Source organism: Balaenoptera physalus, assembly GCF_965194825.1.
Source record: "Balaenoptera physalus genome assembly, chromosome: 3".
NCBI lineage: Eukaryota > Metazoa > Chordata > Mammalia > Artiodactyla > Balaenopteridae > Balaenoptera > Balaenoptera physalus.
Window position 1 is genome coordinate 89,321,957 of NC_138890.1, and position 26,758 is coordinate 89,348,714.

The 26,758-nt window shown below is 33.5% G+C and overlaps 1 protein-coding gene across 9 annotated transcripts in view; it reads left to right on the forward strand.

Moving 5' to 3' along the window:
• FBXL17 (F-box and leucine rich repeat protein 17) overlaps positions 1-26,758 on the forward strand; it is a 468,543-nt gene that overhangs the window by 28,948 nt on the left and 412,837 nt on the right. For all 9 annotated transcript variants that reach the window (XM_082454480.1, XM_082454481.1, XM_082454482.1 and 6 more), the window contains one exon: positions 3,560-3,691. In XM_082454480.1, the coding sequence (XP_082310606.1) occupies positions 3,560-3,691 (132 nt within the window). The remainder of the gene's footprint in view (positions 1-3,559; positions 3,692-26,758) is intronic.

Here is a 26,758-nt window from a genome sequence, read left to right on the forward strand (position 1 = left end):
TTTGCCACTTCCTATCACTCCCCATCGCTCGCATTACCACCTGAACGTCCCTCCCCCCGCATCCATGGGAAAATTGTCTTCCATGAAACCGGTCCCTGGTGCCAAAAAGGTTGGGGACCGCTGGTCTATGCTATTTCCTTGCTATTGAAAGATGAGGATTTAGCTCACTATCCTTTTCTATCTCCTATGCCCTCATCGTGTCAAAATAATTCTGTTATAATTTTGATTAAATAAGTATTCAGTATTTACATTTTATAATTACCTACCTTTTTTTTCCCTCTGGAATTTTGGTTTTTTTGGAATGAATAAATGTCTTTTTGTCCTCATTTAGTTTACTTAGTTTTTATATCTTAATAGTGATGGAGTCCACAGCTTTCCCCCAGTTGCTTTAGTATACCTATATGTATTTACTTAGTCGAATTTATTTTTTTAAAGTAGACAGCAGTCTGGAGTTCTTGTATTTAACTACTCTTGCATTAATGGTCATCTTAATATCTTATCTTCACCCTTATTCTCAATGTTTTCCTCGCCTTGCTGTTCTATTAGATGTCCTATTACCTAGATGTCATGTGTTCTTTCTCTTGATGTATTCTCCTGTTTTGTAGAGCACAGATTGTAATAGCTTCCTGATAAAGAATATATGGGAGGTACATCTTTTGAGAGCTTGCATGTCTGAAAATGTCTCTATTCTACCCTCACACTTAATTCATAGTCTGAATCCTGAGTACAGTATTCTAGGTTTGAAATAAGTATTCTTCTTAAATAAGAAGTTTGATGCCTTTTTTATCCTTAATCCTCTGTGTGAGATCTGATTCTCACTAGAAGTCTAGAATATTTTTTTTATACCTACGATTATGAAATTTTATGATGATTTGCCTTGATACAGGTCTGCTTTTGTCATTTGTGTTGGACATTTGAGTGAGTCCTTTTAGTCTGGAAGTCCATATCCTTTCATCTTGGAACATTTTATAGAATTATTTCTTTTAATTTCTCCATTTTCACGGTATAAACTTTCACATCCCCACATTTTCTGGAGTGTGCTTCTGCTGTCAGCTGTGCATGGCATACCCCAAAGACCCTATGGTTTACTCCCCTCAGTGAGCTCCAGTCTTTTGCTATTGTGGGAGAGTGGGCAGGGGCAGGCTGTGCAGAAATGAGGAGGTGATCTGAGTGGTTAACTACTTCTTAAGTAGACTTTCAAGAATCCTGGTGGTTTTAACACCAACCTAGCCCTCATTGCCAGACATATGTGAGCTTATTGGGAGTTTTGTAGTGATTATCATATTGCTTTTCTGCTTTCCCCACTATTGGCTTTGGATTCAGCTTTATTGGGTCTAAGTAACATGCTATTGTATGTTTGTTCTAGAAATATATGTGCCTCTTTAATGCATTATAAGATCTGGTAGTAGATCTAATAAACATGATGAATACTGATGAACAAAAATGATATTTCACTATCTGCAATAACAGTAGTGTTATGTGAAATTATCTTTGATTTCTGTTGTTTACAGAGTCACACATACTGCTAAACTACTGTGATTTTCTGTTTAATAAGTGAAGGAAAAGCTAAAGTTCATTTAGAGAATAGTAAGAAAATAAAAATGTACTCTTTTTTTTTTTTCATCCATTTTCCTGGAATCCCTGATTTCGACCTGTGGACCCAATATAGAACTCTTGAATTAAATAGAACATGGTGGTATATGAGACCATAATCATGGTTTCCTTTATTTGTCCATTTTTCAAAGAGGTCTCTTTACAATGAATAACTCTGATCAGACTTTTCATTCATTCAACAAATATTTACTAAGTATCAACTGACTGTAAGGCACTGGGCACCAGGCCTATGTTAGTTAAACAAGCTTCTGTCTTCATGGAGTTTACATTTCTAGTGGAATATATAATTGGTTATAGTGTTACCTAGATTAAAATAAGATGGCTTGTATATATCACCATCCCTGGAAAAACTAACTGAAGTTGCATATCTTTCTGATAATATCATTACTTTACTTGAAACAGGACTTGAAAGTTTTTATTACAAAAATAATATTTATTTTTAAAAAGATGTGAGAAGACTGATAGAAAAGAAAAAAAGAACAGTACCCATTATTGCACTGATCAGAAATAACCACTGTGAACACCTTGGTGTATATTTTATCTCTTTTCTATATACATGTGTATAATTAAATATGTATATGTATATTTAAATGTGCCTAATTTGTTTATAAAAATTAAATTGTATTATAAAAACATGTACAGTTTTCATTTTTATTTGTCAAGTGTTTACTTCAATTTAATGGCTATATAATACTCAATTTTATGAAAACACCATAATTTATAACTTTAGGTTTTCTGTATTTCACTATTTAAAAAAAAATTCTTGTGCTAATTTCTTATAGCTAAATCTTACCAAACACCTTTAGTTAATTATTCCAGTAGTCTTTATGAATAATTTTAAATATATGGAAAATTTGAAAGAATTTTACAGTGAACACCCGTATACCCACTACATAGATTGTATAATTAACATTGTAGTATGTTGACTTCACTATGTATCTATCCAATTATCCATCCCTCTTACATTTTTTGGTAAATATTTAGAAGCTGAGTCATATAATTTTCAGGCAAATTTTATAAAATTTTTTCATTTATGCTAACTAGCCCTCCAAGAAGATTTTTAGTACTAATTTACACTCTTACCAGTGGTGTATCAGCACACTTTGAACCCTTGCCAAACTGGATTTTATTGTCTTAATGTAATTTTTTAGACAATTTTTGATATATAGGTTTTTACTAAAGTTTCTTATTTTATCTCTAAGATGACTTTCTTTATATGTAATACTTATAAAACAACATTTATTTATAGTTTGCTTTGATCATCTAATTTCTACTGTAGATTTTGAAAAGAAATTATGTAATTTGTTCTTTGTTGTACTTAATGTTTTTTAAGAGGAACATTGTACCTGTTCAGTAACTATTTACCGTACACTTGAGATTTCAATCAGGAAATCACTAGTCCTTTTTTTTTTTTTTTTAGTTTATGCAATAAGTGCATAAATAAGTATTAACTAGAATATTGGCTATAGCATATTCAGTCTTTTTTCTCTTTCACAGAGTAAATGAGCCGATGCAGAAAAATGATACATTGGGGCAATCAGAACTAGAAGTAGAATCTCCTGAATTAAATATTCGTTCACTCACTGGACCTTTGTCTCACTTCTTGGACCTTGGTTTTATTCCTTGGACCTGTGTTCCATTCAGTCTAACACTATGATAAAAAGACTCAAGAGAAATTAAGACATGAATTTGAAGTGTTATGGAATCTAGGCACCTAGGTGGGCATATAGTGTGAGGCAGTTGAAGCAAGGAAATAATTAGAAGGTGAAAAGGCTTACACAACACTATTTTAAATGATAGATTGCCTACATTCTATTTTAAGAGTAATTTATAAACAATTATTTAACTTTGGTATGGCTATTGAAAAAAATTATATGGAAATCCCACTAGAAATATGTTACCTTTGTTATTTTTGGAGCATTCAGTCAAATCTCTTTGTTTACAGCTGGGCTCAAAATGCAGAGAACTCAAAGATATTCATTTCGGCCAGTGTTACAAGATCTCAGATGAAGGCATGATCGTCATAGCTAAGGGCTGTCTGAAATTACAAAGAATATACATGCAGGAAAACAAATTAGTAAGTACTTGTTACCATTCTTGTGTTTTTCATTTTGTTTCTAACTCTTGAATTCCTTATAACTTAGCTTATACATTTTTTTCTGCTTATTTTTTTTTGATGGTTCAGAGGCAAATTCTACTTAAAATCAAGAATCTTCTCAAAACAATGATTTGTATAAATTGATTTTATAACTGTGTGGGTGCTTGTATGTGGTACTTACATGGTAAAAATTCTTCATTAGCATGTGCTAATGTGCTTTTTTCTAAACTCTGACAGTGGAAAAAATTAATTTGAAAAAATTAAATTTGGCTGCCAAACATAAGTATGTAGTTGTCGTTCCTTCTGATTCCCCTAGGGATTGTAGTAATTTTAGATAGTTAGGAATTTTTAATATTCAGGAAGATGTATGCTTGTGAAATAGAGCCTTTCACTTAGTATGGTGTAAAATGGGACTCAGTAAATTGAGACAGATAGTCTTGTTTTTAGGTAGTTACATAGGTTTTATATTTTAAGCACATGTGTAGGTAACTCATTTACACCTATTATATATTATAAATATATTTAAAGCCATGTAATTTTCTCTTATTGAGTTATACTTTATATATCATAAAATTCACCTTTTTAAAGTGTGCAGTTCAGTGTTTGTTAGTATATTCACAAAGTTGTGCAGTCATCATCACTAATTCTAGAACAGTTTTATTATCCCAAAAAGAAACCCTGTGCCCATTAGCTGTCACTCTTCATTCCCCCTTCCTCTAGCCCATGGCAACTGGTAATCTACTTTCTGTGGATTTTTGTCTGTTCCAGACATTTCATATAAATAGAATCACACAATATGTGGTCTTCTGTGTCTGCCTTCTTTTACATGCCATGTTTTTTCAAAGTTCATTCGTATTGTAGCATGTATCAGAGCTTCATTCCTTTTTATGGCTGAATAATATTCCAAATCCATTTAATTTTGCTTTGCTAGGTATATAGTACAGGTTAACAGAAAAAGTCGTCACTGGGGAGGCATTAGTAGAGTTCTCAATGTTGAAAAATACTGTACATTAAAATGTAGGCAAGGTGGTCCTGAACATGTATATTTACAAAGAAGATTTGCTTTTTAACTGTATCTACAAAATAACGAGATCTTTTTGTTGCCCCTTGGAGTTAGTTTACAAAACTTGATAAATACCTCTCACATATTAATGTAAGTTTTGAAGGGTCTCTGGAAGCCTCAGCACTTCAAGTGAGATAATGCTTTTTTTTTTTTTTTTTTTTTTAAAGATTACAGTTAGAAAAATTGAAATACTGTGAATTAAAAGTAAACACTTTTATTACCATGTAGAATTATCTTTTTGTGTGAAATGACACAGTAAAAATACTTCCTATTCCTGTTCACATTTAATACAAATTTAATAATCACTCCTGAGGCATTATGTTCTTGTGGATAGAGTAAGGTCTTCTGAGTAAGAGAGAATGAATTTTTGAATCCCAGTATCCATTTACTTGCATTGTGACCTTGGGAAAGTTACTTAAGATCTTTGAACCTCCTTTGCAAATGGGGTTATTAGTATTTGTATTTTTGCAGGTTGTGGTTTTGAGGATTAAATGATGTAATGTCCTTAAATTGTCTAGTATAAACTCTGACTCACAGGAGACAATAAAAAACTAGTAGTCTTTATGAGAACTTGACCATATTTGTTGTCCATTGGTTTCCACTTTACACTCAAGATAAATTAAAAGGTGGTAATCCCAGCTTACAATTTTTATATTTCTCACATAATGGGAATATTTGTTGAGTGATTAATATTTGTTTTCTTGTTGAGCAAAACCAGAAAAACATTTTTCTTGACACATTAAAAATTTTGGTCAGTGGTTTTTCAAAGGAATTAAACCATATGTTTTGAAGGTTCTAGTTATGTTCGAATTTCTTTAATATTGTGGTCCATTAGAAACGTGTTATATACTTAAATGCTAAGGGAATCAGTTTCCTATGTAGTGTTATTCAGTAAACATTTTGATTTCATTGCAAATTAGAAGTGATTTTGCTAAATCTTAAGTAAAGTTCAGTTCAATGAAATTCTTTCAATTTAAGGTTTTTAGAAAGGGAAATTTAGAATAATATGAACTCTTTCTGTTGGACAGTTGAGCTGTTGACAACTGGTCTCCCATAGGAACTTTAGTTTGTATTTTTAGAATTTATGAAATAAGGAGAAATATTTGAATTACTTGCAAAGCTGCAATTTTAAGTAGATTGGGTTTTTTCACTCTGAGATGTATTATTGTTAGTCATTTAATGACATATTTTAAAAAGGATGAGTAGAAATAATAGTATGATTAAAGGCAAATAATATTTATATATGCATATATATAATTATACCGTATATTTAATTACAGACAAGAAATAATAAACGTCATTAAATAGGACAAACAACTAATAGAAATATTCAGTACTCAGGAGAATATTGTGTCTGAAAGGATGCCAACAGAACTTTACCTGTGCAGATGTTGATCATTAGCTAAATTATTTCGCTAATTCTCTTATCAGTCTTCTCAAAAAGAATCTTCTCAAAATAGTATTAGAGTTTTATTGTGTAGCCTAAAAATAATCGTAGCATAGTGCTTTTTTAAAGTATAAACTTTGCTGACTTTAAAATATCAAATTGGTTGTTTTTATATACGTTGACAGTATATGACTAAGTATACATTTTTTTCATATTATATCTTGGCCTTTAGATGGCAGCATTGTCTTTGTATATTTCAGTGACATAGCTTTTGTGTCCTTGATGTAACTATAAAGATAAAATGCTCGTACATGGTTTCTGCAGATATTTATGGTTTATTTTTAATTTTGTCCTTTAGATGGTTTTAGGGAAATTTTCTTTAAAAATATGAAATAATAGTTGCATCTAGAGTGTTACAAGGTGAACTTGCTATCTTACACAAAGTAGCAAGATACTTGAATGTTCTTATTTGTGGCACTGTAAGTAAGGTACACTTTAGCATAGAGAAAGGATTCCTGTATTTATCAGGAGTTTTATTCAGGTGGAAAGAGGACAATGATCTGACATCTTAGTGCTCAAATGATTTATGGTGAGGCAAAGAATTGAGAACATGCATGTAAAACCTTCTCCCCAAAGAGTGAGTTTTTGTTTTAGTAATTTTTGAGTGAGACAACTGCCATGCACCTACATGGATGTATTTTGCATTTGCTATAAAACTGTTGTATAGACTATAAAAACAGATCTGAGGAATACAACTATAGTGAGTGTCTAGCATATTATATCCAACTGTCTGCCATCTTTTAGCTATAGCATTTATATCACTTCTGTGCAGTACTGGCTACAAAATTATTTTAAAGCCATATTTAGTTTGTGTGTATAGTTATTGATGATCTAGAAACTTCATTAAGTATATTTTCTCTGCTTCCTTACTCTCCTTGCTCCAGATTCTGCTTCTCTACTTTTTGGACAGAAGCTCTCTGGGCTGCTTTTTTTTTAAACATTTTTATTGGAGTATAATTGCTTTACAATGTTGTGTTAGTTTCTGCTGTATAACAAAGTGAATCAGCTATATGTATACATATATCCCCATATCCCCTCCCTCTTGCGTCTCCCTCCCACCCTCCCTATCCCATCCCTCTAGGTGGTCACAAAGCACCAAGCTGATCTCCCTGTGCTATGCAGTTGCTTCCCACTAGCTATCTATTTTACATTTGGTAGTGTATAGATGTCAGTGCTACTCTCTCACTTCGTCCCAGCTTACCCTTCCCTCTCCCCGTGTCCTCAAGTCCATTCCCTACGTCTTGGGCAGCTTTTTATTTGGCTGTAAAATGATGGGGTCAGATAGATTATCTACATTTGTTATCCAACCTGATGTTTTAAAGTACTAGGATTTTACGATTTTGAAAATGGCTTCTATGCTAAGTTCTAGGATCAGCATATTTGATAGAGATCTCCATGTCTTATATTTATTTGGCTTTTTTTTTTTTAACACCTTCTACTCTGTAGAGTTGAGTTATGAAACTAGTATAGATTTCTGAGTTACCCAAGAAAGTAGTAATGTATTATGAATAGATTTTAGAAAGTTTTAGGGAAATGTTAAATGTTTTCTGGTTAAAATTTGATTTCCCAATGGTTAATTATGACCTTTTACTTTTTTCAACCTCCTGGTGAATTATTTTACTAGTTTTACAGTTCTGTGCCATCTCCCATAGTCCTTTGGCTCTTGCTGTAACATTATTTGTAACATTGTTCATTGTTTTTAATTTTATTATCCTTTGGAGGCTTACATGTATGAAGTAGGACCTAAATTTACCTCTCTCTGCTTCCTTCTGGGATGAATGAGGCAAATACTGAGTGTGAGTTGAATTGAACTCAGTTCATATCTTGATCCTACTGTTTCTTAATCATGTGATTCAGTTAGTTATCTTAATTTTTGTACTTTCATTTCCTTGTTTGTAGAAAAGATATAATACTACCTCAGACTTGTTCTTATGAGGATCAGACTAAATGAGATTGAGGTGAAGTACAAAATCTATGGTCCCAAATGTAGGAAGTCTTTAATAAATGTTTTTTTTTTCTTCCTCTCCCTATCAGAGTTCACTTTCTGGAGTCTACCAGTTTGAATTGGGCTGTGTCAGTACCTACTGTCACTTACTATGTTCTGATTTCATCTGTTAGTTACCCACAGTTTAATTCTTTTTTTGCTGCTTGCTGTGATTTTGAGGTTGTTGCAGCAGCTAAGTGAATAGACCGGTAGCCATGTTATCATCAACTAGGGTAAGTAAGGTAAGAATTTGCATCAGAGCTTAAATAGCAGTAACTAATTCAGCATTATATTAAGGCTTGGATTTCCTGACTCTTTTACTGTCCAACTTAGAGTTAATATATTAAGGGATTTGGTCCCTGCTACCCCCCAACACCCCCACTACATTCTTGTTGTCTTATCCTCAGATACTCCTTGTGAAGTGAGTTTACTTGTAATCCCAGACATAAATAATGTACATTTATGAAGAATTCCATTTTATAAGTACTCACTTCAGCCTCCAGAGTCTCCAAGGGTAGATATTCACCTTCATTGCCCTTTCCTCTCTGAGTGGATGAGGCATTTACTTACACCGAGAGTGGTAGTTTCCAATAAACAGTGATGCATGAATATGGCATTCTAAAGAAGGTGACCTAAAGTTACTAAACTTCATCTTGTTATTGTATACTACCTTTCAGTATTTTGCTGTCATTTTTTGATATCTAAAAATATTTAATAATAGTTATCTCATTGACTGTTTATAATGTACCAGGCACTGTGTAGTTTTACATAATTAATCCTCACAACCACCATATGAGGTAACTTACTTTTTAAAAATTTTATTTATTTATTTTTATTTTTTGGCCATGTCGCGTGGCATGTGGGATCTTAGTTCCCGACCAGGGATTGAACCCGCACCCCCTGCCTTGTAAGTGCAGAGTCTTAACCTCTGGACTGCCAGGGAAGTCCCCATGAGGTAGTTTGTTTTTATTCCATTTTACAGATGAAGAAATTGAGGCCTAGAAAGGTTAAGGAACAACAGATAAATGTCAAAGTCAAGATTCTAACCCAGATCTGTTGGATTCTCAAAAGTTTGTCCTCAAGACCTTTGATCGCATGGATACATCACAGGTGGAGCTAATCCATATATGCCTTTGAACCAAGCAGTAATTTCTGAAAGGCATTATCCCCATTAAAACACTTAACTGTCAGGTGCTGTGAGACATCAGAGGAGGAAATTAGCTATTAGCATGAGCAGAAGATCCTTTTGCTAGGATGATAACTGATTTTAGGGGAAGCTGCTAGTACCAATGGAGATACACTGAAATCTTTTTCTAGGAAAGTTAATAAAATTACCAAAGAGGAAAACTGTCTTCAGGATAGTGTTTAATGTTAGTTTTAATCCTATAAATGTGACCATAATGAACTTTTGTAGAATTGCACTCATTATGCAAAATTTTTTACTTGGCAAAAACATAATATTGTGTTTTTTGTGATAACTTGGATTCAGAAGCTAAATACCGTTTCATTTTGGTCCGATAGATTTAATAGAAATTTTAATGGATTAATGAACTGGTAACTTTCTACTGTGTTCCTTAACGCTGTTTCAGATGTTGATTCAGTGCAGTTAACATTTGAATACCTACTGTGTGCCAGGCACTATGAGAAGTGTTAAGGAATTAAAAAAGAGTTATAGTGTCAAAGAAGGAATATCCTTTTCTAGTGATAAGCACTATGGAAATGCCAATTGCAAAATAGTTACTTGTGTGAGAGATTAGGGAGGAATCAGGAAATCCTATAAATAGTAGGTGACATTTATAACTGGGTCTTGAATGATATATAGTGATGTGGCAATTGTGATTCAAGCAAACATTTTTTTGAGGAAAGTGATATCATTAACAAAGACAGGGCATCAGGCTTGGAATGTTTAATAAGTGGTGGGTGTTAAAGTAGGATTAGGATTATATCAGGCTGGTGGGGGAAGTGTTCATAGTTGGGTCTCTAAAGGAAGGTAGAGACCAGGTTGTTAAGTTTCTTGAGTGTCATGCTAAGAAATTTATATTTCTCTTGGTAATTGGGATTATACTTGGGATTTCAAATGTGAAAGGTGATCAAATTTTTCGGTCTTGGTATTTTTTTTTTAATTTTAGGAAATTAAAAAAATTTGGAATACTGAAAAGAGTAATAACATATATATGCCCATCACCTAGACATCGACAGTTGTTAACATTTTGTTAAATTTGTTTCTTCTTCTTGAATTAATAAAGCAAATAAACTTTAAGTCTCTTGTCTTGCATCCCATGTTATGCCACTATCTCTTTCTAGAAGCAACTACTGTGATGATCTCAAATGCTTAAAAAAAAACTGCTTTAACAGACATAATGGATACCATGAACAACAATATAATATTGTCCAGTATGTGGTCCCAAATAGTTTATATCTGATGCTATATGGTTGAAATCTGGTCTCACAAAGTATGTCAATCTACACTTCGCATTTTTACTTTTAAGTTGTTTTTGATATCTAGCCGTAATGAATATGTAATTCATTCTTTTAAACTTTTAGTATCCTATATATGTATATATCTCCTGTTTATCCATTTCCTATTGAGGGACACTTATATTGCTTCTATTGTTTTGCTATTATAGACAGTGTTGCAATAAAATCTTTGTGCAAGTCTCTGTGCTTATCTGTGAGAATTTCTCTAGGATCTATTCTAGAAATGTAATTAAAGGGAGCAAGGATGGGTACATTTTGAAATTTTTGCTAGATAATGTCAAATTGCTCTCCATGAATAACTGTAATTACGGTTTACAGCTGTATCTTGCTGATGGATTGTCAGCTCTTTTGAGGGTGGAGAGTATCTAGTTATCTTTTTATCCCATCTACCTGCGTGTTGGCACATAATAGTCATTCAATAAATGTTGGTTTAGTGACACATGGCTTACTGCTGAATTAAACATACTTTTAAAAACGTATTTCTTCCAGTATTTTGGGAACATGCTTTAAAAAGAAGGTGGATTTAAGCATATAAATAAAAGCTTGAAAAATAGGTTAAAGATGCAGAGTCAGTGGTTTTCTGACTTTTCAAATAAGTAAATTTCTTTGATCTAGTTACTATATTAATGATGCCATTCTTCATGTATGAAATTTATCTAGCCAGAGTCATTAATGTTCTCAAGGAGTATTTTCTGGGACAATACTTTTTTTTAACAATATGGAGTTCTGATCAACTAGAGTATAATTTCTGTTCTTCTTGTCTGAATTACATTGACTTGTACATTCTTATGATGAATAAAATTGGTTTTATTTTGTTCAGTGATATTTGAAAGATCCACTTGAAAAAAAAGTTAAAATGTTATTTGGCAGATTTTTCAGTCTGAAGAATAAATACATTTTTATTCGTTATATATTCTTTGTTAGAGCTTACCGTCTCTTTTTTTAATCTGTTTTTCTATTTTCTATTTTTCTCCTGTGGGTATCTTTTTTATCTATCAGGTATCTTGGTAAGAACATGACTGAATTGTATTCCATCATTTGAAAGGCATAGAAAACCATAAAGAATGAGTATGTGTGTGTGTATGTATATTTTTCTTCCCCTGTGAACTAGTTTGGTAGAGGGCAAGCAGCGGCTTTGATAATATCCAAATAATTTTTCTTTGGAATGCATTATTTTTTTTACCCAGCATATTTATTTAATATTATATTTATTTAGTAATATCTAAAATTAGTTCACAAATTTTGGGAGCCCATCAACTGATGATAGGAGTTGCTCAGATGCAAACAGGATTGCAGGAGGAAGCTAGCCTAGTATTAAAAACTCTGATACAGATATTCCAGTGTTGATAATGCAGAATTTATTATAGCTAAAAATAGGAGACTCTAAATAGTATTTACATATTCTTAAAAAATTTTTTCTGTATCAAATTCTAGATTACTAAAAATATCCAGTTTGTTTTGGTTTTAAAATTTATAGTTGGTAGGTTATTCCTAGTGTTGCAGTTCTTTTGCTGGTGTTATTTTCCACTTATATATTCTGTAGTTTAGATCCTTTTTTTAAAATAAATTTATTTTTATTTATTTATTATTTTTGGCTCTGTTGGGTCTTCATTGCTGTGCGCGGGCTTTCTCTAGTTGCGGTGAGTGGGGGCTACTCTTTGTTGCGGTACACGGGCTTCTCACTGCGGTGGCTTCTCTTGTTGCGGAGCATGGGCTCTAGAGTGCACGGGCTTCAGTAGATGTGGCGCGTGGGCTCAGTAGTTGTGTCTCGTGGGCTCTAGAGTGCAGGCTCAGTAGTTGTGGCTCACGGGCTTAGTTGCTCCGCAGCATGTGGGATCTCCCCAGACAGGGCTCGAACCCGTGTCCCCCTGCATTGGCAGGCGGATTCTTAACCACTCTGCCACCAGGGTAGCCCCTAGATCCTTTTTTTAAAATGTAATTTTTGTTTATTTCTTTTAGGAGTGCATATTAGAAAAATCACAAAGAGTTTTGGAGCAAATCAAATTATCTTTCAGATATAAACATGAAAGTGCTGTCTCAGTCTCCGTGCTCAAGTGTTGGCAACAATTGATAATGAGTTGAGATAAAGAGCCAAGTCATTAGACTTAGCAAATAGAAACTTTATAAGGTTAGATGGCAGTGGAATGCTGGGAGTACATTAAGCCTGTCATTTATGAGCACACATTCTTCAACTGCCTTTCTAGACCGTCAGTCAACAAGTGAGATGTATTGCTTGGATCTCAGGAGAAGTTTTGGCTTATATTTTTCTTCATCTACCTATCACAGAGGAGTCTTAGAGTCTTAGGATATCCAAGACTTAATCCCATTTAATGTTTTAGTGATTAGGCTTAAGGGGAGAAGAACTTCTCTTTTTCTTAATTTTTTTTTTTTTTTAAGGGAACGCTATTTATTTATTTATTTATTTTGGCTGTGTTGGGTCTTCGTTTCTGTGTGAGGGCTTTCTCTAGTTGCGGCAAGCGGGGGCCACTCTTCATCGCGGTGCGCGGGCCTCTCACTGTCGCGGCCTTCCTTATTGCGGAGCACAAGCTCCAGACGCGCAGGCTCAGTAGTTGTGGCTCACGGGCCTAGTTGCTCTGCGGCATGTGGGATCTTCCCAGACCAGGGCTCGAACCTGTGTCCCCTGCATTGGCAGGCAGATTCTCAACCACTGCGCCACCAGGGAAGCCCTTTCTCTTTTTCTTTTTCTCTCTTTTTTTAAGATGTGCCTTTCTGAATATCTTTTACAAACTATAGTTGAATCTGGTTACCAGTTGATAAGATGCTTCTTTTCAAGCAGTTTCTTGTCATTATTATCAGAAAGATACATTGTCACGAAAGTGCATCTAGGCATCCTGAGTGGTGACTACTGTTCCTATTTCTGCTACAGATTTTGCTTATTCATGTTACCTATATTGTCTTTCTTCAAGTTCTTTTTAAAGGTTTAAATACGAAGTTGCTCAGATGAGAGTGTTAGGGTAAAATCTTTCCCTTGGACTGTACCTTCTGGTTTTTAGTAGCTGATAATATGAGGCCAGATGAAATCTGTACTTTTTTGATATTATTTTTTTTAACCCTCCTATTGCTTCTTATTTTGTGTAGCCACATAAAATTTAGGTTGTAGAAAAGATCAATACAGTATTTTTCTTTAATGGGTCCTCTACTTCACTATTTTTGGTTTCTAAAATATGATAGAAATGAGTTATGGAGAGTTCTTGGGGGTAGAAAATTTGTAGTGTCTATTGCCAGGTTTTTATTGACTATTTTTGATTTAAGCATAAAATCTAGGTATTTATCATTCACTATAATACGATACATAAATGAATATATTGAGAATTTGTAATCCAAAGAAAAATAGTTATATATCAGAGTCCTTCTAATTGAGCTGTATCTGGATGATTATTCTTATCTTTTATTTTCCTCTTATTGAATATATATATCTCTGAGAAAAGAAAGAGGAAGGTATATATTTATATTCATTGTTGTTTAAATGCCCACATGAATGCCTACAGATTATAAAATTATCAATATTTTCATCATTTAATGCTAGCTTTTTGTTTTAACTCCTCTGAGAACATGGTAGAATTAGGTGGAGCTGTGATTTGTAGATTCTCTGAATGGGAATCAAAATATAATTCCATATCTATTTACTAGGTTAATGTTAACTTTAAATATTTGAAGATACTTATGAGTAGTTTGATATTTCATATATTTTAAGTTATTGCAGGACACAATTTTATACACATACACATATGTATGTACCCCTCTTCACTGATATATTAAGTATTTTTTTCATCATGTGTAAATGTAGTCAGTTCCATTGTGTAATCTATTATACATTTTATAAACTACAATTGTTATAAGCTTATGAGTAAAGAACTTAACGGAAAGCAGTGTGAAAGATGATGGTATATCGTATTCCACTGAATTCAGTCATGACCTAAGACATTTCTAAAGATCGACTTTTTATTTTTTACATCCACAACACAGAAATACTCTTGCTAAAATACTGTTTTCATCATTTCAAGAATCTGTAGTGGCTAACTACAAAGATTTCTCCAGTTACTTGTCTCTGTTCTCATTACGTTCTTAACTTGTCCACTTAGTCTTCATTTTTTCTTGTCATCTTGCTTTCTTCCAGTATGTGTTCAAGCTGAGGTAAATATTATTTTTTTTGGTCAAATATTCTTTAATAATTCTTCCACATTTATTACTTTCCAATATTCTGTCAGCTTCCTTTATTTTTTCTTATTAATCCATTGATAATTTGTTGTAGGTTTCAAGGCTTCAGTTTAGTCATGTAAGCTCCTTGAAAATGGGGATAAGATTGTCTTTTTTGTAAACTTGTAGTTAGTAACTGACTGTGTATTTGTCAATGTTTTGACTAAATGGTTAAAAATCAATCTTTTTTTACATAAAAATTATGCATTTTCTGAAAAGGACTGTTAATTAAGATGAACCATTCTATTCTCAAATCCTTTTGGTTTTGTCCTGGGAAAAATTCTTTTTGTGCCAAAAAGAAAGCTATTAAAAATTAATGTTTTTAATGAGGCACATGTCAGTAACTTTAAGTATGATTATTTATACTTTGATATTTACATACAATACAGCTTTTAGTATACAAGTTTCAATTTTTATTAACAACGGAATTGGTGAAATATGTTTCATTCTATAGCAGTGTGAAGTGATTCTTCATTAGTGTTCTTACCAGAAGAATGGCAGTCATAGTTTGAGGAAGTAAAATCCCAAGTAAGTATGTCCTCTTCAAGAATTAAGTAGTTTTTAAGAAATGATTTTTTTAAAGTGAATGTTGAGGGCTTCCCTGGTGGTGCAGTGGTTAAGAATCCGCCCGCCAATGCAGCGGCCACCGGTTCGAGCCCTTGTGCAGGAAGATCCCACATGCCGCGGAGCGACTAAGCCCATGGGCCACAACTACTGAGCCCGCGCTGTAGAGCCCACGTGCCACAACTACTGAAGTCCACGCACCTAGAGCCCGTGCTCCGCAACAGGAGAAGCCACAGCGATGAGAAGCCCCCGCTTGCTGCAACTAGAAAAAAAGCCCATGCGCAGCAGCAAAGACCCAACGCAGCCAAAACAAACAAACAAAAAAAGAGTGAATGTTGACGCTTGTGGCTTTAAAGTTCTTTTTATTGCAGATTACCTGTTAGATATTTTTATTTCTTGGTTTACATTCCATTGAGGATATTTGAATTGTTTCAGTGCTTCCACCAGTGCATTTTCCTTCTTTTGCTTTCAGAAAACCCTAGCAAAAATCTCTTAAGCTTGCTAAGAATTGTGGTCCTTTTTCTTTTGTCATATTCCATCACTTGATTCTTAAAAAGGTGAAAGTTAACAAATAGCCTCTATGGTTGAGTTTGTTTAGAAGAGCTTGCTTGTATTGTTGCAGTTAGAAAGAGATAAATTAAATATAATATTTGATACATATCTTGATTGCTTGGTACCCAGAAAATGCATCAAGCATATCTGGCAGTAAATGTAGTTAGAACATTGACATTGCTTGCTTTGAGCATGATATAACACGCAGAAATTACACTGACAGTTTTTTAATACTTTATATAAAATTCTTAGTTTTAAATATCATAAATTGGTTCCATTTATTTTATTATCTTTTTGTTCTTTAATATGTCCTAATGGTTTTGTAGAATCAAAAATTAGGAAAAGAATACCCCAAAGGAAGCATAACTAGGTATCTTATTAGAATAGTACAGTTTATTTCTTCATTTTCTTGGAGAATTAAGTGGCATTTGGAAAACTTAAGGAAAAAAATGGGCGAGTATTGGGTCAGCCTACTGAATTGTTTAACCTTGAATTAAGTTTTGTTTTTTCAATCTAGAAGTGCTTTTTCTAGTATACCTAGATGATTTTCTTCTGTAAAGTCAGTCCAAGTGTGTATGTAGGCATCATCTGTTTTCATATATTAAAGTCTATTTAAAACAATCACATGTTTATAATGTACTTTATATTATGATACTTTTAGATTACAGAGTCAAGACAGGCTTTTTGTTTTTTTAAAGAGTATAATGGTGCTGATTATTGATCAGTCTTAGAATAGGAGGTATTTCACATATAGTCTTTTTCATAGGGGTTAATCATTATCAGTCTAGTGTATGGATTTCCCCAGTGTCACAGGTTAATTCTCAGATGTGAGAGCCTTTCTCCTTTCTCTCCATCAAGGCATATCTTTCTTTAGCTGTTGTAGAAACTAACTTCTCCAGTCATTAGAGTCAACTTGTGATCACCTTAATGCTTCCCTCTCACCTTTGAGATTCTGTATTTGTCAATGTCTAAAGTTAGTTATTTGTTTTTATGCGTTATAGTATTAAAGGTACATTCAACTTGCATGGCTATATTATTGATCATGTATTTCCTTCTTCTGACCGTCCTTTCTTAAAAAAAAAAAAAGTAACTTAGCCTTGAAAGTGATCTTAGAAGGCCTCTAAACCTGCTTCCTACAAATCCTTTTATTGCATGCCTGATAATGAGCTCTCCACCAGTGTGTGTGTGTGTGTGTGTGTGTGTGTGTGTGTGTGTGTGTAGAAGGTTATTTATTAATGAATATACAAGAACTCATGCAATATTCTAATGACAGTTGAAAAATTATTAGTAAAATGGTGTCAAAATTATATTTGGCCAAATTTTAAAAATTTTAACATTTAAAAGTGATTGTTACTAATGCCTTTTTTTAAAAAAAGATTACATATACTCACCACATTTTTTAAACAGGACTAGAGGAACTTGTTTTCAGTACTGGTTAGTACCAAATTAGTGTGAGAATCTATAATTTAACAATTGAAATGATTGCCTCTTCTGGATATGTGCATTGTTTTAGGGGACCTTTCCATTTTAGATGGTGTATGGCACTAAGTAGTGGTCCTCATAAAACTTTTGTCTTTCGTTTACAATTAACATGCTCTTTGACAGCTGGCCTTTAATAATCTCACACCATAGGTTTGAAACTTTTTCCTTAAAGCTTTATAGTTGAATTACAATACATTGTGTCCTTTGTTTTCTCCTGGAAAAGGATTTAAACAACCTTTCTATTGCACTTGTTGAATATGTATTTCATAGTAACCACCATGAAGTTTGCAGCATTTAAGAAGATGAAGAAGCAGAGATAAAAGATACACATTCAAGAAGGCTCGGTTTCACAGTTGGTGCATAATCCTTTCTGCTGTCATTGGTACCCTAACCCTGTACCTACCAGAACAAAAGAAACTGAATTAGAAATTGTGGGAGCTGGGGAGCATTCAGTTGGCAGCCCATTGCATGGCCCATAGGCGTTGTCAGGTCTCAGTTTGATGCCCTTTATTCTTTCTGACAGATGTGAGGTAGGGTCTATGAGGGGGAAGTCATTACTAGAGAGAGGGCAGTGTCAGATCAAAAGTAACCAGTGATCAAACAAGGTAAAGGGCTGTGGAAAATAGGCTCTCTTTCTGGCCTCAACACCTGCCTGATCACTGAAGGGAATAGTCCTTATGTGTCAGGGCAAGTTGATTTTCTTTGATGTACAGTGAATTAGAAGTCAGAATGGAAGCTTAACTGAAGTACAGATTTTTACATCCTAGTTCTTGAGCAGTTTGGGTGTTTAAATTTTTTACTTTAATTATCTAGAGGTCATAGAGTCATTCTCTGTTGAAAAAAAAATAAAGACTTAACCATACTAACTTTGTAATCAATATATATTTAGAGATAGTACTAATGAACAAGCAAGTTTCAATACAGTATACTACAGGCTTGGAAGTCACCAAACTCTTTCTTTCAAGCATCTAACTATAACTAATCAGAACATTTATATAATTATAATGGTGGGTAACAAAGTGGATAGTGCTAAGCTTGACACATAGTAGGACCCTTCAGTGGTAAAATTTTGGAAGTAACCTCACTAATTTCAAAAAATTTGAATTAACTCTTAACCCCTAAGTGGGAAAATTATTATTATATTATTATTATAAATTATTATTGTATTTTCTCTTAAGGTAACCCTTTCTAAGTCAGCTGAAAGAAAATTTGAAACAATCTCATTGGGGTTTTGTATGTGTGGTTCTTTTCTCTGCCCTTTCATCTTTAGAAGTATGTGACTAAAGTCTAGAACAAGGATGGTATTTTTATCTTTCATTAGCTTTCTGTGTGGATAAATTGACAATTGAGGCATATTTCTAAAAATTTTAATTATGATGTTTTCCTTTACATTAAGAGCAAAGATTTGACTGCTACTAGATTTCAGTGTCTCAACTTTTGGTATTTTAAATACTGCCGAATTTCATTCAGGCTCATAGTTAACAGTCATTTGCCCTCACATAAGAATTGATTTGAAAATACTGATTTTCCAGTAAGATGAATAAAGAATCTTAGTGGGTCAGCCTTTTAAAAGTGATTTTTAATCTCATAATTTGTTCATCTTTGCCAAAATTCTCATATTTGTTTATTTTTGATAATTAAGTAACGTTAAGTCTTCCTTTATACGTTTAGATATATAAAAGAATATAAAACAATATATATTATGTTGTATTACCTTTAAATTAAATTAATATTTGACTTCTAGACTACTGTCTAATATATTTGAGCATACCTATAAATAGTGATATTTCTGATTTGGCGTTTAGATAGACTTATCATTACATAAAGCGTTCAGGGTCTCCTTTTTAAGTAGTTTGACTTAGGAATTCTAATGTTGGCATTGAGTCAGGTGTCCTAATTTTTTATTTGATTAATTTTATTTGGAATAAAATGTTTTGTAAATTAAGATTCTATATCTATTTTGGAAGCTTTTTAAAATTTAAGAAATCTTAATACAGATTCAATACACAATCTAAATACAGTTAGACTCTTTTTTTTGTTTCTGATCATTTTTTTCACATGTTTGCCCCGAACTGCCTTTGAAGGACTGAAAATTGAAACCAATATGATAATATTCCTCTGATTTAAGGAGAATGATTTTGGTTTGGCTCTTGGTTGTCTGAGGGCATCCCTCCAGTCTGTCCTTCAGTCTGAATATTTGCAAAGAGGAGTTGAGTTTGCTGATATTTTAATATTAATGTTTGGAAGAAACATTTGTGAAAAGTAAATTTTTAAAGTAAATGTCAATTTTTCAAAATGGACCTCACCAGCATAAAATGTTACTAGTCATAATCTTTGGTCCATGGCATACTATCCTAATTTGTCCATGCATGATCTTATTGTCTTATGAAAGTCAGTTTATCTAAAAATTATTTAACATTCACTCAAGAACCTCCTATCTAAACCCAGAATTAGAGTATTTCCAGTAACTTTCATCTACCTCTGTATTCTTTTCTTCTCTCATCTCTGACTCCCTTTCAGAGGTAATTAGGAGTAACCACTATCCTAAATTTTATGTTTACCATTTTCCCCAATTTGTTACCTGTGTATATTTGCCTAAACAATAAATTGTTTAGTTTTTACTTGTTTTTAATCAAATAAATTTTTAAAGAGGTCATTGGTGAACTGTAAATGTAGTGCTTTAGCAGGTATTTTAACATATTAAGAGTGGTATAATTTAGTAAATTAATGTAAGGAAAGTATGTTTCTGATCTTAAACTTGATACTATTTAAATCTAACTTTTAAGATATTCTCTGTTGCATTTTCATGTTCTTTTTAGATCTTTCAATTGCAGGTACAATAACTACATGTTGGTCCCTTGCATTTTGCACCTTCCATTTATAAATTATATTCATATATATGCGAAATGAGGTCTTTTCTTTCTTAGTTTTGGTTTGCTGCAGTTGTAGCAATTCCTGTGAATTGATTTACAGGTTAGAAAAGTTAACTCTTTTAGGTGGTAAAGGTAGCTGGTCAGGAATATCTAACTAATCACTTGTTTGGTATGGAGGTAAGTGAATTTTAACCTTACCAAGTGACCTTTTTGTTTTACTTATCAGCTTAGAGTATCACTAGTAATTTAATAAATCCAACCATTGTCATCTTTCATAAGGATAAGATGATTGTACTATATTTCTTTGATTTCTAGATGTACTGTGATTTAACAAAAACTTCTTTGGGGGGAAAAAAACCGCATTAAATATTTATGTTGATTTTAAGACTTCCTGTGATTTTAGAGCTACTAATTTGTAGAAAAATGAGAGTCCTTTTTTTTTTTTTTCCAGCTTAATCAGATTGGTCAGTAATTCAGTACTGGTCTGATACACAAGTTTTGGTGAAATCAAATCAAACAAAATATTTTCTTAACTGTAGGTGGATTTTTCTCCAGTTGCTATTTTCTAACATGTAGTATTAAAAAACATCTGCCTTTTTGTTTCTGTGAATCCTTTGGAAATGTGGTTGATTATACCTAGGAATAGTCAGTACTCAGAATGGTTAATGATATATAAATGTTGAGTGAGCCAACTAATAAAATATTATTGGAGGTCAAGTTAGCACATTTCAACTTTGACACAGATTTTTTCCTTTGAACAAGTTATGATTGATCATATTTGCAAGAATGTGGAATATAGAATAAATTTTTGTACCAATCTCCATTTTTAGGAGATTTTCAGTCTAAATGGTGAGCTCATATATGTGTATATATGTGTGTTTATACACACATACATATGTAATATATATTTGTATCCATATATACAAAATAATATAAGGTGGTGAAGTGATTTCGGATTAATGTAATTTGAATTTAAAAGGGAGATTTTTTCCTCTTTCTTTATTGATGGATTATGCTTCTTTGCCTTATGAAGGAGTCTAAGAGGTCCATGTGGAGTGTTGATTGGTCTTTGCTCTCAAAATGTATCTTAGTGAGATTGCTTGAGTGACAAATACAGTTGGCATAAAGTGTTTAGGGTTGTAGTTTGAGAAGCTGCACATAGTTCATTCCATTGAGGTTTATTCAGTGTTTTGTAATGTGAGGCCTACCTGAAGAAGCAAAGCAGTAAATCCCTTGCATGCTTCTTAGAAATGTCAAATAGCTTTATAAAGATATAATGGTATACTTTCTCGGTTTTTCTCATTGTAGACCGGTCATTTAGATAATTTAATGGAAATAAATTATTAAATACATTGATTTATGATATTTGGGAGAATAGAAGCTAAATTTAGAGGCAAAGGTTAGAGGGTGGAATGACATTTTATACCCTAGAAAATGATATTGAAAGCTTGGAAATTAATGGTGCTATCGTTACAAGTCGTATAATTCTGGAAAATATGTTTTCCTTGGCTCCTTCATGGTTATTAGCTGCATGGATCAATTAATTATTTTCCATAAGTCCTATCTCCTACCATTCACTGATTCATTCATTAACCATTTATTGAGTACTAACCACATATGCAGCACTATGCTTCTAGAGCCAGTTTTTCTTGGGTCATGCCAGCCCACTTACTATAAAGTAACTCAATTAACATGAGCAATTTCTTTCCATCTTGTATTTACTTATGTAAGAGCCCACTGGGGGGGACAGTAATATCCCCCTGTCAAAGCCATTGCTTTAGAGCCTGGACTCTTAGCCTTTCTTATATTGAAAACTACATTTTAATAGTAAGAATTTGAAAATAATGACATCTAGAAAATATTTTATTTGCTAATGATGATAACTTCTAAGTTAGTTACCTAATTAAGGTGAAATATTTTGAAGATTAAAATTAAAGGAGTTATTATGTAGTATAAAACATGCTATATTCATTACAATGACTTGTTCTGTTAGTTTTTTTATGAAGACACTTTGCTGTTAAAGATAGATTTGTTCCATTGAGCCATAGTAGTACTTGAGTAGTATATGGGTAGCAATAATTGAAGAATTAAGTCTAATGAATTGAGTTTTGGCATTATTCCATTGGGTTCTTTTTCTCATTATTTTTTTAAATTAACTTTTATTAGAGTATAGTTGCTTTACAGTGTTGTGTTAGTTTCTTGCTGTATAGCAAAGTGCATCAGTCATACGTATACATATATCCACTCTTTTTTAGATTTCCTTCCCATTTAGGTCACCACAGAGCACTGAGTAGAGTTCCCTGTGCTATAAAATAGGTTCTCATTAGTTATCTACTTTATACATAATAGTGTATATATGTCAGTCCCAATCTCCCAGTTCATCCCACCCTCCCCATCCCATTGGTTTAATGTTTTAATTATTATTAGGATATTTATAGGGAGATTGTCATCTATATCACACAAAGTTCTGCCTCATGAGAACCCTCAGTTATATATTCCCTCTGGGCTTGGTACTGGGGAAAGCTAGACTTCTTTTTTTTTTGTTATGTTATGAATTTTTATTTATTTTTTAAATTTTTATTGGGGTATAGTTGATTTACAGTGTTGTGTTAGTTTCAGGTGTACAGCAAAGGGGAAAGCTAGACTTCTGAGCAATTGCTTTCCTTTATTATTTTAACTACTGTGAATTTTTAAAAAAATTTATTTATTTTATTTATTTATTTTTGGCTGTGTTGGGTCTTCATTGCTGCATACGGGCTTTCTCTAGTTGCGGCGAGCGGGGGCTACTCTTCGTTGCACTGTGCAGGCTTCTCATTGCAGTGGCTTCTCTTGTTGTGGAGCATGGGCTCTAGGCACATGGGCTTCAGTAGTTGCAGCACACGGGCTCAGTAGTTGTGCCTGTAAGTGACATGTAAGTGATAACATAGAGTATTTGTCTTTCTCCATCGTATTTCACCAAGGATAATAACCCCCTCTAGGACCATCCACGTTGTTGCAAATGGCAGAATTTCATTCTTTTTTATGACTGAGTAATATTCCATTGTGTGTGTGTGTGTGTGTGTGTGTGCGCGTGCGCGTGTGCGCGCATGTTTGTGTACACATATACGTACCTACCACATCTTCTTTATCCATTCATCTGTTGATGGACACGTAGGTTGCTTCCATATCTTCGCTATTTAAAATATGCTGCTGTGAACAGCATGTGTCTTCTCAAATTAGAGTTTCTGTTTTCTTTGGATATACACCTAGCAGTGAATTTGCTGGATCATATGGTAGTTCTGTGTTTAGTTTTTTGAGGACATATGTTTTTATTTAAAATACTATACCACATATTCTGTTCTACAGATGTCATTATTGGTGAATACTTAGGCTCTTTCCTTTTTTTTTCCCCATTAGAAATGATAATAGCCATAAATTTCAATGGTTTTCTATCAAAAGAATATATTTTCATATGTACCCTTTTTATGATATCTTGTTGATAATTTTCACAAAACCAAGAAACATGTCTTCACTACATACTGTCCTTCATCTCCATTCCAGGTGTTTTTGTTTTTCTTTTAAATAGTGACCATGTCTGCTGCTGGAGTTTTCTGAGAACATCAAATAGTTTTACACTTAGAGGCAGAGATAAGAATAAACAAGATGCTTTAAAAAAATCTTTGATTCTCTGTGCTCTGTCATATCATTAAGGGACGTACTTTTCTTGTGAGAAGTAACTGATGCTTTCCTGTGGGACAGGTCAGACAAAGGAACACACAGTGACAGACCTCTTGATGCTTATTCTCATCAAGAGGTTGAGGAAAGGTAGCTTTTGTATCAGACAGGTAGAGATTTCAATTCCAGAATTACCAATTACCAGTACACAAGTTGTGGATTTCTTCTTAAGCACTTAATTTTTTTTTTAAGGGATCTTTATTTTTTATTTATTTATTTATTTATTTATTTATGGCTGCATTGGGTCTTTGTTGCTGCATGAGCTTTCTTTAGTTGCGGCGAGCGGGGGTTACCCTTCGTTGTGGTGTGCGAACTTCTCATTGTGGTGGCTTCTCTTGTTGCGGAGCACAGGCTCTAGGCACGCGGGCTTCAGTAGTTGCAGCGCGTGGGCTTCAGTAGTTGTGGCTCGCGGGCTCTAGAGTGCAGGCTCAGTAGTTGTGGTGCACGGGCTTAGTTGCTCCGTGGCATGTGGGATCTTCCTGGACCAGGGCTTGAACCCGTGTCCCCTGCATTGGCAGGCGGATTCTTAACCACTGCACCACCACGGAAGCCCTAAGCACTTAAAATTTAAACTTCTTGAAGACTTGATTTCCTTATGTATAAATTGGAGATGATACCGTTTACTTTGGTCATTGAGAAAGTTATATGGATTGAGATGATATATGTAAATTGTCCAACAAGGCATCTTGGCAAATAGCAATTCATAAAATGTTAGGTTCCTCTCTTTTCTTGTTAACTTCTCAACTGCCATTTCTCTTCTCTCTCTTTATGACTAAAGGAAACCTGGAAGGAAGTTATTGCCAGAGCTTTGCTGGTAGTGAACATTTTTGTTGTTGAGCAACTTGCCAAGGGGGAGAAGTAACCGATGGTGCTTTATGCATTTGAGAGGGTCCAGTGAGCCTTTCATCTTATGGGGAATTTCTGGAAGAGTCATTTTAACCTCTAGTATTTGTGTTTTTTTAAAACTCCACCTATACTTCTTACTGCTTTTATATTTTTTACTCTTAGTAACTTAGTCACAATGGTTATTCCAGTCGATTAATTTTTTTCATGAATTCCTGTCATTTTCTTTGCCATGAGTTCTCATCCTTAGTTAAATTTTCTTACTATTTAGAGGGGAATATTGAAATCATTAAGTATGAGCTACATCATATCATCTATGATTCATTTGATTGCAAGTAACACAACCTGACTCAACTTGCTTAAACAGTAAGAAGTTTATTGGCTCATAACTGCTCTGTGTAGAGGTAGGTCAGGTTTTAGGATTGATTTGATTCAGTGTCTTTTACAGTGTATTTATGGAACTTGTTCTTTCTGACTCTTTGCTTAGCTCATTGCTATCTCATTTTCAGTCTAAGTCTGGTTCCACTTGTAGTTAAAGGTTGTTGATAACAGTTCCTAAGTACATGTTGTGCATGTATCATAGTTAATTCCTGTGTATTGCTGAGTATGTTGTACTTAATTTGATACTTGGTACAAAATGTAAACATACAATAATTTGTTTATCCATTTACCTGTTAATGAACATTTGGGTTGTTTCCAGTTTTTAACTATTGAATATAGAGCTGCCATGAACGTTCATGAACAAGTCTTTGAATGGACAAAGGTTTTCATTTCTCTTGAGTAAATGCCTAGGATTGGTATGGCTGGGTCATATGGTTAGTGTTTCTTTAAATTTCACTTTGTGTGTAACTGCCGAAGGGTTTTACAAAGTGGTTGTGCTGTTTTATGTCCTTCTACAATGTTTGATAGCTCCATTTGTGCTCCATCCTCACCAACAGTGGTAATGTCAGATTTTTAAATGTTAGCCAATCCGAGTGGATGTGTGGTGGTGCCTTATCGTGGTTTTCATTTGCTTTTCCCTGATGTCTCATGATGTTGAGCACCTTTTAATTGTGCATATTAGCCATTACTCTCTCTTCTTTTGTGAAGTGTCTGTACATATATTTTGCCTATTTTTAAGAATTTTGGTTTTCTTCTTATCAATTTGTAAGTTCTTTATATGTTTTAGATACAAGTTCTTGTGTCAAATAGATGCATTGTGCTTACTTTCTCCTTGTCTATGTCTTTCCTTTTCCTTTCCTTTTATTTTCCTTTGAAGAACAGGTTTTAGTTTTGATGAAGTCAGATTTATCATTTTTCCTTAATGATAATTGCTTTTGTGTCTTGTGTAAAACCTTTGGATAGTGTCAGCTGTTTTTTCTTTATTATTGTTTGTGTATCATGCTCCTCTGCTAGAGTGTAAACTCCATAGGAGTAGGGAGCTCATTGGCCTTATTCACTGATGTATCCTCTGTCTAGAAGGATGCCAGGCACATAGTAATTGCTCAGAAGTAATTTTTGAATGAATGGATTTTGTTGGTCTCATAGACTTGAAAATTTTAGCTATTGGTTGTCTTATTCTCTCCCATCCTCTGTATTCCACTTATCCTTACACTGTCTTGATTGATGCCTTGCTTCTCTAGTGCTACTGCTAATTCTTTTAGTTCTAGGCCTTTTATTTTTGTGTCTGAATTGCAGTATTTTCTTATGCATGTCAGATGCCACCCCCTCTCTCTTAGGGTTTACCTATAAACCAATTTCAAACAAATCAGTAAGATATTTACTCTGTTTCTCAAAAATACTACTTTTTTGTTAAGAACTGATTAAAGTTTTATTGTAGATGGTAAGG